A 12,129-nucleotide genomic window follows, 5' to 3' on the forward strand; every position below is an offset into this window, starting at 1 on the left:
AGTGCTTCAAACCCCAGTAAGTATTACCCTTTTCCAAAGGAATGAAAATCCAGTCTCTTAGGTTCGGTTTGTCACAGGATGTAACGAGCGCAAGGCTAAACATAACACATGCAGAAATATTTATCAGACAGGTCAATTTCTTTCCAAAAACAGTAATGGCTCAGAAGCGCTCAAAGCACTGAAGCGTTGAAATTCATTTCAGAGTGAAATGGATTTGTGGATACAGTAGCCAGCATGATGTAACCTACTTATCACACAGCTCAGTACTTTAACGAAGTGATCTCCTACACGGTGTAGCCTGTGTCAAGTTTTCTCTATTTAATCTGAACCCTGATTGGAATTAGGCATGTATAGGTGCACCGAGAAGGATCAAGTTGAATCTTTCCTCACATTAATGGTTAAGTACAGAAATAAAACTCACAGAGCACTTTGTTTCGTCTTCTCCTCACCCTTGCGCATCAAGAGGAGTTCAGGAAAGACGAGCAAGAACTGAATTCCACAGCGTAAAACAAAGCCAAATCAGAATGGAAGACAGCTAAAGAACAGCAAGCCATCTCAGCTAAGTCCTGGAAGAAGCAGATTATGAACTGTGCATTCCACGAACCTCTATGAAAGCCTAACGAAGGGCAACGTTCGCAGTTCAGATAGACTCTCAAAAGCTTAGAATCATACAAATGAACTACCAGGCAGCAGTGTGGAACACGCACCTTGAATAAATGCCGTAGGATAATTCCCATTTTCTGAAGCTGCCAGTACTTCACTTTGTATCGCAAGGGCTTGCTTTGTGTTATTCAGAGAACCTGATCTCTATTCCCCTGAATACTTATAATCCAGTAGTTGCATCTGATGTCCAATATCAAGCAGTCGGAAGTGGGAATAAATGAAGCGAAGCCTCTGAATAATTTGATTTGTCTCTTACTTACAGAATATCGTTCATCATAAAAAAAAACCCTCATCATAAAGAGCAGGAAATTGAAGTGTTTTGGGTTTTTATTTTTTCTTTTGACTAGAATTTCTAAAGCGGATTTTAACCGTATGACTTTTTGGGCTGTGAGGGCACAATGCCCTACTCAAGCCCAGCTTCCCAACCACCGGTACCCCAAAGTCCTTTTGGGCAGGGCTGTGCTCAACCCTTCCATCCCCCAGGTCGCATCCGCTGTGGGAATTGCTGAACCTGGGGGACCCACGTGCAGGACCCTGCAATTGGATTTGTTGAGGTCCTACAGGGCCCACTGCTTGAGGCTCTCTAGGTCTCCCTGGATTACATACTGTCCCTCAAGCCTGTTCACCGCATTAGACAACGTGGTGCCATCTGCAAACTTGCAGAGGGCATGATAGATCCCACTGTTGACAATACTGATGAACACATTCAAGAGGTTGAGTCCCAGTACTGACCATTGAGGGACATCACTCACGATTGATCCGCTTCCAGACATTGATTCACTTTCCTCATTCAACAAATGATCCAGCCATTAGATCCCTATCTTAGGGATTTAGAGAGAAGGATACTGTGGGGGACTGTGTCAAAAGCCTTACCAGAATTCAAAAAGTTGACATCAGCGGTTCTTCCCTGGTCCGTTTACTCCATCATGGAAAAAAAAAAAAAGCCAGTAGATTGTTCAAGCAGGATCTGCACTCAGTGAAGCCGCGCTACTTGTCTCGTATCACCTTCCTCTCTTCCACGTGCCCTAGCACAGATTTCAGAAGAATCTGTTCCAAACTCTCCTCCAGCACAGAGGTGAGGCTGACAGATCTCTGATGAGAACATCGTAAGTTTGTCAAGACATACTGAAGCAATGCGAAGATTCATCAGCAGTAGAAGCAACAGTGCTTGTGAGATAAGTGTTTTTGGCATTCTAAAAATAGTGAAGTACTGAAAGAAGTTAACATTCCTGCACACCTTTCAAAGGTGCAAAGAGTTAAACCCGATAGAAAAAAAGTCAATATTTGCATATATTAACCATATTGCAACATCTTCGATGATGACATTTGCTTAAAACAACACATCAAAAAAATTGTAGAACTGTACATAAAGATTAGAGAGAATGTGACCTCAGCATTTAAAAAAAAATGGTGACAGTTCCAACTGGTAGTGACTTCCAGCTGCTCAGAATACCCGGTCACGCAGCAGTTCTCCATGCTTGCAGGTAGCCTGCAAAAAGCAATGGCTCCCAATTGAGTTTCAAAGACATTCTTAATTCAATTTCACTCTCCTCCTCAGAAAGGAGACACAGCATGTGCTTGAAAAGGCCATCCCATTTTCAGCACTGTTAGAAGAACTTTTTACTACAAGGCTATGAAAGGCAGAAGATTCAGTAACAGTTCCACACAGTCAAGGACAAAAAGTAAAGGAAATCTTTCAAGCTGGATGACAAGAAAGCCGACAAAAATGAATAAAAAACACCATGAAGCTGTTACCAAAAGACCCAATTACATAGCTAGTTATGACCTGAAAGTTTGGTTTTTTTTTTTTATACACACCTTTCTATCTCTAAAGATATTACTCCAAATCTTAACACGTGAAAGGTGATTCTATTACATGTTGTTATCACAAGTTGTGTGTGACGTGGAAGTCTTTTAAGATAACTTTGGGAGAGAGAGAATTTCTCTAAACCTTAGCAAAGAGATATTTCTCACTCCTAGAGCAGGTCAGAACATACGATATCAGAGGCTCAATGATGAGAAAATTACAGTATTTTAAGAACCTAGAGACACATAGTTCATTACTGTCCTGTATGCCATTGAAAGTTCTATTATTTATTTTTTTAAAACCCATGTTTAGATTTTTTTTTTTTAACCACATCAAAGCTAGGCAAGTGTATCTTAACTACAGTTATCGTAAAGGTTACTTTCACACAGGAATGACATTTTATTCTAGGGCAAGTTCTTATTGAAGAGCTAAAGGTAAGACTAACATGCCTTGCGCCTTTCCATATACACTGCACAAGGGGATACATTTAAATTAAAAAAAACAAACATTCTTTGCTTGGAAGATAAATAATACTTCAGTGCTTTCGTATTCTGCAACGCTTTCATGATACGGTGCTAATGAAGTTAATAACTATTATATTCTATCTGGATTTTGTATGGTTTTTCAACAAGCATCATTACACTGTCACTTTCACACACGTTAGCCTTGCCGAAGTTGTACTGAAATCTGAAGCGGACCGAAGTGAGAATCAAGAAGAGAAATAAATGCCGGAAAGTAGACTTCTGATGTTTATGAAGTTACCCTAAGGACTTACATGAATGAGTTAACTTTCCATTGAAAGAAAAGAAAAAAAAAAAAGACAGAAGCATTAGAAATTCTCTCCATTTTCGCATAAAGTGTTCCCTGCTAGTTCATTCACGTTTTGGCCCTGCGATTATTTCAATTTTAAGAAGTACATAACGAACACTTACTGGTTTGATGAATGAGGTCCCGAGCGTTTCAAATATTCGCATCTGTATCTGTATTGTGTATGTAATGCTTTGAAGCTGTGAAGAACTACGGTACCTTACCGCATCTACAAATGAGATAATGGAGAACGCAGAATGAGATAGGACTCAATCATAATTCATTCTAACACAAATACGATGTCCTCCTTTCTCTAGACAGTAAACTTTCCTGGACTTGGTGCAAAGATAAGATGGTCAAGTTCAATGTTTCCAACACAAAGCTAAGTGGATAATTACATTAAAAACACTAGCAACTTCATCTGTCTCTTTCTTTCCCTTCTTCCCTGGAGTGGGAAGTTGGAGGAGCATTTACTGTTCGGTTAAAATGACAATATAAAGTTTCTAAGCTTCCGGTAGATTAGAGCTGCTGGAAATGAGAAAATTCATTCCTCCAACGCTGCTTTTCTGAAACCTTCGAGTCCTTAATTTTGTATCATTTTGACCTTATGTTTTTGTTTGAGTACATTTAACCATGACGTGAGGTCAGCTCATTACCATTAAGAAACCAATTAGTTTGAGCTCGGAGAGGAAGAATTTTGGAGGAACCTAGAAGTCCAGAGAGTAATTTTGTCCCTCTCCTACAGACAGCTAGCCGAGCAAAAGGAGCATGCGTGGGTCATTAACAATTTCTCAGAGAAACAGCAAGTTTCTACAGACTTGTTTGTGAAGTCTTGCTGAAGACTAACTGTGCACAAACAAGACGAAAGATTTACAGAGGAACAAACTAAGCGAGCCAAGTTGTACCGTCTTCGCTCTGTCGGTTGAAATTGCTACGAGTACGTACCTTTTGACGAGCGGAGATATTTTGACAGAAGATCCTCAGCTGACCTTAATCTCCTCTAACCTCTGCTCCACCACGTGAAGAAAAGTTCAGGAAGATTTTGTAGACAATAGAAGATTTTGTTAATTATAGAGATAAACTTGTGTAAATGCACCCCATGCTTTTTTTACACAAATAAATTACAATAACAAATAAGACCTATTCTCAAGGCAGGCCGTTCAAGAACGCTTGAAGAAACAGAAATAAAGAAGTTTGTTACAGAACAATTACATAAAGGTATTCAACTTATGTCTATTATTAATTTCAGTCAGCAGCACAAATAGGACAGCTCCTACTTTCAAAAAGGCCGCAGGGCAAAACCGTGGGATATACAGAATAGCACGTGCAAAAAGAATACATTTGCTTTTTAATTCCAAAGTAACAAGGTTGTTGCAATACTTAGTCTGTAGAAAAGAGGAAAGAGGGCAGCCTGCTGACAGCAGTTTCTGCTGTAAAGTATCCAGATAATCTTCCTTTATTGCAGGCAGCATTTCATGATCTGTTTGCATCCCTTCTGTTAGGGAGAGAAAAACATACGTTTAGAAGCATTAGAAAGAAGCAGACAACATCCTCCGCTGCTTCTATAGTACACACAGCAGTTCGATCAACTTGTTTCCTCTCATAGCACACTAAGTATTAATAGATTACCCAAATAAATAAAGATTCCAACTCTGACTCTACAAACTGGAAAGAAGTTTTTTTCTTGACAGGAAAATAGAATCTTCAAGTGCTTACTTCTTTAGTTTCTCTCTAAAGGACATTGGTTTTAACAAAGCATTTACCCATATAGTATTTTTAATGAGTTACTCAATGTTTTTGTGCAAGTGAAGTTTAACACTGTATAATCAATGGATATACAGATGGCGTGTGTGTGTGCGTGTGTACATCCTGGATATATATATATATATCCAGGAGCTTGGCTAATATAATTTATATTGGAGTAATGAGAGAAAGTCACTCACCCTATCCTGGGCTCACAAAATAAACTCCGGTGGAGCGGATCTCCAGAGAGAGATCCTTCCCCACTGGCAGTCAGCTCTTAAATGGCTCTAGGAGAGGTGCAGCCAGGCTCCACCCCTTCCTGCAGGACAGGTGATTTGCCTTCAGCTGTGCTCCCGTGGCTGACTCATTGCTCACCTCAGGTGATCAATCAGAGATTCAGGCCATGATTCAGCAGCCCCATACAAACACAAAAGCAATTAATCTCAGTAATTCACGTCAGCCTAGTACAAACTGAAGTTAAATACGTTTCAATATTTATTCAGCCTTAACGTCGCCTTTCAGCTAAAAATAAAGTGGGCTAAACTTATCCAAAATTTAAATTCAATTTTGACTGCAAACTTATAACATGATAGAAAGCACAGCAGTGATGAGAGCAGCAAGATCTTAAACTGCAGCAAGAGAGGACTCATTCAAACGCGACAGCTAGAGACACAAAAACAAAAGGATCTACTTACCATCAGAAAAACACGCGTATGTAGGGATCTCCAGCAAGATGCCTTTGCCTACACTTTCAACCCTTAAGTGAGGTCTGGGAAGGGATGGATCCTGGCTCCAGCTCTTCTGGTCACTTAAGTGTATTGTGTGCACCTGAACTCTGCTGGGCTCGCCCTGCTTTCCTGCCGGGTGCTCGATCACTGCTTCAGGTCATGAATTAGCATTTTCTCCGCACTATTTAATTCCTGTTTAAAACAAAAATGTGACATAAGAAGTATTTAGTGCTTGAGTTCTTGTTGTATCCAGCTTAACTCTCCTTGAAATTGAAGTCTTTATGCCTTTAATCCGTAGTATTGTAAATGGAAAATAAGCGCAGTTTTCTTAGGCGAGGTGTGTGCCTGAAACTATTTTTATTTATTGTTTTATCTAATAATATAACCTTGCAATACCGTGTTTGTACTCATACAGGTTTTGCAGGCTTCTTTTCTGCTTTGTTGATGTGTTTAATCAACCTCAATAAATGTCTAAATACTTCTTATCTTCTTCCTGCCATAAACGTTATAGAACTCAAAGCTGGTAGTTCAGCTTTTTGCACTCTACGGCCCAGTTATCTGAAATGAAACTCCCACGAGGATGGAGTAAAAGATTTTCCTCGCTAGTTCTTGAACTACATTTATCTGGCTTAATCTGTTGATTCTTTGCATTTGTAGATGGTTTTCTGAAGTGTATGTTTTGTTTCTCCCCGTGCCTGCAGCCTAGAGCAACACAACTACGTTATGCAAATTTAATGGTCAAATTTGTTTCCCACACGCTTTAGGTTTTGCAACATACACATGACAACTGAAGAATATTGAATGATGTAGGCGGGACTAATGAAGCAATTGGAATTAAAAAAACCCACACTACATCTCTAATTCAACTATATCGAACTTTATTTTGTACTGGAAAAATGTACGGACCTACATGTACTCTTTAAAAATCTTTACGTGAGTAAGTTTTAGGAAGGGCAAGGCAGTTGTGAAATCTATCAGGTTTAATGTTCTGAAGTGCTCCAAGAGACTGGCGCTATCTTCTCAACAGAAAAGCTGCCTGAATTTCAGTGGATTTGTGTTAGGATGACAGCGTATGAAAGATACGAGGATAATCATTCTTGCTCACTTTCAATCTTTCATAGGTATTAGTATCAATTCAGGAGAACCCTCCAAATTCATACTACTGACGTGGGGAAACACACTGAATGAGAAAATCGAGTTAAAAAGTGAGCAATGTTCCCGTTACTGAGAAGAAGGGAAAAATTGCTCAGAAAAATCGTAATCGCTAGAGTACTATATCAGCCAACTCAGACCACCCTTGGTATAGTCTGCATTACAACATTAAGAATTACTCTTAACATCCGCTCATTTCTCACCTTGTCTCAGCTTCTGAGCGGCCATTCCCAAGCAATTAAATGCAACAGCCACGTAAATTATGCTGCAAGTGATGGGGAAAAAAGAAAAAAAAAGGGTTGGAAATCCGAGTCTGAATTTCCAATATTCCTGATGCCCTCCACAAAATTCATTTATGCAAATAAATAGAATGCAAGCAGTAAACAGCATTAACAGGAACTCATTCTTCCGCTTTTATTCTTGTAAAAGCCTGTTCTTTTACTTCAAGCGTATGCTGGTATTTGTTTTTCTCACCGCAACCTGGTATTCAAAACCACACAAAAAAGAGCCCATATCCTTTCAAAACAGACTAGTGGGATAGTAAAACAACTTTGCTTTGATTACTTTTCCACTGAAAATGACAAAACAAATTAAGGATCTTAAATATTATACACTTGACAGCAGAGACACCATAGTTTGGTCAGGTTATCTGATAGCTGCAGAAACCTTCAGGAAGCAGAAGAATAAATTATTTGCCTCGGGTCACATTCAAACAGCTAACCCTCTTCGTAAGCATCCCTGATCGGAGGCATCACCACCGAGGGAGTTTCTTCCAGCATGCAACAACTTTGTCATCTGCTTTTCACACTGGCTGCTTTTTGCTCTATAATTAACTGGATGATAAATATAGTTTAAATTAACACAAACGAGTTTTATATGCGGAGAACCAAAGCAAGAAAGAAAAGCTACTTTTGAAGTTTTTCCACATTTCTAGTCTGTTGGTTAGAAATTGCTTGCTGAATGTAAGGGGTTTCCAGAAATGCGTGCATTTAAGAATTTAATAGTGGTGCCAACGCACAGAAAGAAAAAAAAAAAAAGCAAAAAGGAAAAAAAAAAAGAACTTTTGATTTTTGTATTTTTAGTGTGCAATTTTAAGTATTTTCTGCCATCATAAATGCGGTTGTTTCCTTTAAGCCAGTAACAACAGTATTTCCAAACCTGAAACAAAAAGAAACCTCTCCCAGCTCTTAGAAGCAGAGGGCTGGTTTAGGGAATTAGAGACATCAGAAATAAAGCAATCTTCAGATTCACCTTTTCTCTGACTTTCACGTTTGAACAGCGCAGCCGACCCTGTGAGAGGTGCACTGCTTCCTTCAAATCTTGCCTGAGAAACGAGTCTCACAGCTCCCTGCAAAGTAATTGGTCTAATTAGCTGGTAGGAAGGAGCTTCTTTAAATTCCTCAGAAATTAAGACGTGTCATCCGCTTAACGTCTTAGCATCTGTTACTGCCTCTTGCACATTTCTCCACTACATCAGCCTGAAGGACGCTTTCCTGGACCTTTTAGAGCAAAACAAATTAAAATCCTTGAAACAGAGAAGAAATTGTCCCCTTCTGCAGTGGGATGAAGCATGTAAGGCATTTCGTCCCCTCCTTATTTCTCAGTTTGGTGCACGTTTGCCTGGGTGAGTACAATGATCCCTTTAAATAAGAATATAGGAGGGTACAGCATCACCTTAAATCCCGTGGTAATCCTTACCGATGTGGTAATGTCGTCCTGAAATATTTTCCCTGCCAACTGCTGACCCTTGTGCAATTGTTCCCCGCTGTGCTTACATAGATTTGTTTCAGATGGGCTGTTTAGAAGCTAACGGCGTCAGTAGGCACACCACTAACCTGTTCTTTGTTTTTTGTTTTCTTAAACTCTGCTGTTGTCTGGCAGGAAGTAAGTAACAATTTAATTCTGGCTAATTGCTAGTGCAGTAGGCATAACGTTAGGGCAGAATGTGTTCAGAGCGCTGGGAGAGGTGCCGAGGCACCGGGAGCTTCAGTCCCGTGCGTGCAGCGCAGGGAGAGGCGTGCGGGCATTGCCAGGAGGGTTGATGTTTTGCGGATGCCCAGGGCTGACGGAGACTTCTAGAGAGGTCCCGCTGCTTGGTTTGGTTCCCTCGATGTTTTTTTACACGCTCTTCTTCTCCATTGACTGCTGTGTGAACGCACAGTAGCGGGTAGAAGCGAGTGTATTGAAAGTGCCCGTGCAGATATTACCCTGAAAGTGCACTGCAGCAATGGGTATGTTGCGCCCTCGTAGTATTCCCCGCGGAGCTCGTGTTTACTGAGAGTCGGGTAGCAGCTAGGTAACTGCCACCGATGACGTGTTTTTCTTTGGCTTCTGTTTTAATTGCAGTTCAGGCAAATTATGCCCCCTATTTCTTCGATAACGGAGCCAGGAGCACAAATGGGAACATGGCACTCCTCAGCCTTTCCGAGGACACACCTGTTGGTCAGTATTCAAACGTGTATGGTTAAAGTATGAAGCTGAAGTCGGTTGCTCTTTTGCTTGGCAACACGTGTTTTGTCAGAGGTGTTAAAATCACTGATAACTTTGTCAGCCCTGATAAGAGCAGGCTATACATCGCAAAGTGAGAGACGTGGTTTTCCGTGAAGAGTTACCACGTTCCTCATGTACAGCACAAATGGTAGAGCACGCTTCTGCTTAGAGTAAGAACTGCTTGGCAACAATTGATTCTTTTGAAACAAGTTCAGTTTCATTCTACTGAAAATTCAAAATTTTACTGAAAATTTTACTGATGCATTCTCTGACTCTGAACATTTTGTGGGTGGGTTTATACAGTTCTTTTTTAAACTGTAATTGCATTAAAAAAAAAGAGAGAGAAAATAGAATAAATGGATGATTAATAATCAGAATTTCCCATGGGAAAAGAATAACTTCCTGTCATCTAAAAAATGTTACATATATTAAATCACTGTGATGAAGACCTCCAGACGTAGCACTGAGGTTTTCTTTAGTCTTTGCTCTTTTGTCTGTAAAGAAAAGCACTCGGCTATTTTCAATGGATTACCAAAGCACCCATTTACTCTTGCCCTTGTGCGCAAGGAGATGGCTGCACCCAACCCCTCCCTTGGCAGGGCTTAGCCAGTGTTAGAGACAGGGTTGAGGGCAGACTTAGGGCACAGGCTTCCTAGCCATGGCCGGATGCTCAGTGCCTGGGGCTTGCTCAAAAATCTCAGTTTCTGGCCCGGAGAACTAGATGCCAGCCAAGACCCACACTGGGCGTGTTCAAAGTGAGGAGGAGATGTCTGGGAAGCAGCAGGTTCTGCTCTTGTTCTTCAACCAGAGAAGCACAGGAGCAGAAAGCAGAACAGAGCATAGAAGTGACGCACCCAGCAGATGAACGGGCAGTGAGCTTGCTTGTGATGCAGCAGGGCTTTACTGTAAGCTCAGCCAGGCTTAGGCGGAAGCCTCAGCTGAGGGCCTACAGCGGTGTAGCAGCACATGCAGACCAAGAAGCTGAGATTTGTGTTGTGCCTTTGGCCAGAGTTGCCTGGAAATCACGCTAAGCCTCAGCAATCAGAACAGCTCGGCTGGTCGCTGGAGCAAGGCCGATCGGTGGGATTGCTTCCCTGTTCATGTAGATAGTGCCTGTAATGTGAGGTGCTTACTGGAACAAAGTGACACCTGACCCAGTCCATGTGAGTGATGGCTGCCAGCCCCCACTGCACTGCAGGCAGCGCAGCTCCCTGCGTGCCACTGGACTCTGTGCCTGACATGCTGCTGGCCTGCAGGCCTTTACGGAGCATCGGCTACTCCCTGCTGGGCCTTCAGCCACCTCCACGGGGACAGGAAGCTGAGGGTGGCACAGTCAGAGGTGTTCCCCCGGCAGGGCTTCAGTCTGTCCCAGTGGCAGCGCTCCCTGTAGCAGTGGTGCTCCAACACAGGGACCCGATGCTGGAGCTGAGGACAGGCAAAGGAGAGCGTGCGTGTCCAGACAGCAGTACAGCTGTGAGGGGTCAGAGGTCGTGTCAGCTGCCCCATCTGCAGTGCTGCTATTGCTAATGACTGCTGGCTTTGGCCAAAATGTGTCTACATTAGCTGGTCTGCACTTGCTGTTTGCTTTATAAATGACTTTTTAAAAGTCAAGAGAGAAGCAACTCCCAGCACTGCATGGAGTGGGAGGGCCAGAGACAGGCCACGGCTCAGTGCGAGGACCTCATGCTGCAGAGGAACCTGGAAGAAAGAGGATTCTCTGTTTCCTGTCTGTGTGCAGTTCCCAGCATCCATAGTCCCACAGTCATCTTAGAGTTTTGATCAGGATGATCAGCGACAAAACAGGGGCACTGAAGTTTGTGTGTGGCTGATTCTGGGTGGCTTCACTCAGGCTTATTGCTGCAGACATGCGGGGCGGGTTGGCATTAGGTCTTCTGTGCGCTCACATAAAAGTGAGAGCATAGGGAGGATGCTTTATTTGGCTGTGCCCCAGCCGCAGCCAGCGTCTGATGGGATCAGCACCACAAGCAGCTGCTTTAATCAACCTCCAGAAATGCTTTGGCTCTGCTGAGGTTACGAGCTGTGTGTTAGTTACAGTCCCCGGCACGTGCAGGTGAGGGACGTGTAGTATTTCAGAGCGCTGAAAGGAGGTGATGGTTTCTCCATGCTGCTGTAGGAAGAAGTGCTGTAGCTACAAGACTACGCCAAGTTCAAGAAAAGCACATTATCGTGCTCGTGTCGTCTTTTACCAGGCCTTCTTTTCCCTTGTGGTATGTTGTCTGTTCATAGGTAGTTGTGGACTGTCAGTTATGTACCTAATGATGTCAGTTTACCATAAAGAAAGCAATTGCTATTTGTATGGGACGGCTTGGAATTGCCCGTGCATCTCCAGATTCTTTTTAGAGCTGCAGATCACGAGACTCCTTGTTGTCAGAGGGGCCAGAACAACAGCCCCTTCCAGTGGCAGATGTAAGAACCACGGGAAAAGGAATGAGCTAAAGTGGCAGCTGCAATTTGAGCAGTCGCGCAGTGGGGTACGTAGGGATATTTGGTGCTGAGCTTGTGGCAAAGAGTTGCCTGTGTACATACAAGATGTATATGACCCTAATCAAGGTCTTACAGCATGTGTGAGATACTATTTCAGGCTGTTTGCTTCATCTTACCCCATTAATCCTGTAAGCCCTCGTAGCGGAACGCTGAGAAGAGATGCAAAACAAGGGATCGAAGCACCGTCGTAAGGGCTCGTTTCTGAAAGTCCAGGCATTCTCAGTGCTTTGGAGA

General features: G+C 42.4%; 1 protein-coding gene and 1 long non-coding RNA gene across 2 annotated transcripts in view; one reads left to right on the forward strand and one right to left on the reverse strand.

Annotated features, from left to right (window-relative positions):
- Positions 1-1,067: 1,067 nt before the first annotated feature.
- LOC109368735 lies at positions 1,068-4,767 on the reverse strand. The gene is made up of 4 exons (XR_004160574.1): positions 4,658-4,767; positions 4,223-4,284; positions 3,403-3,506; positions 1,068-1,688 (listed from the first exon to the last, which is right to left on the reverse strand). It is a non-coding gene; the product is annotated as an uncharacterized LOC109368735 (long non-coding RNA).
- Positions 4,768-8,357: 3,590 nt separating this feature from the next.
- Positions 8,358-12,129, forward strand: part of CDHR1 (cadherin related family member 1) — a 34,413-nt gene continuing 30,641 nt past the window's right edge. Inside the window, exons 1-2 of the mRNA XM_010714160.3 lie at positions 8,358-8,524; positions 9,247-9,342. Coding sequence (XP_010712462.1) covers positions 8,464-8,524; positions 9,247-9,342 — 157 coding nt within the window. The 5' untranslated portion in view covers positions 8,358-8,463. The remainder of the gene's footprint in view (positions 8,525-9,246; positions 9,343-12,129) is intronic.

This window comes from Meleagris gallopavo, chromosome 8 (genome assembly GCF_000146605.3).
Source record: "Meleagris gallopavo isolate NT-WF06-2002-E0010 breed Aviagen turkey brand Nicholas breeding stock chromosome 8, Turkey_5.1, whole genome shotgun sequence".
Lineage (NCBI taxonomy): Eukaryota > Metazoa > Chordata > Aves > Galliformes > Phasianidae > Meleagris > Meleagris gallopavo.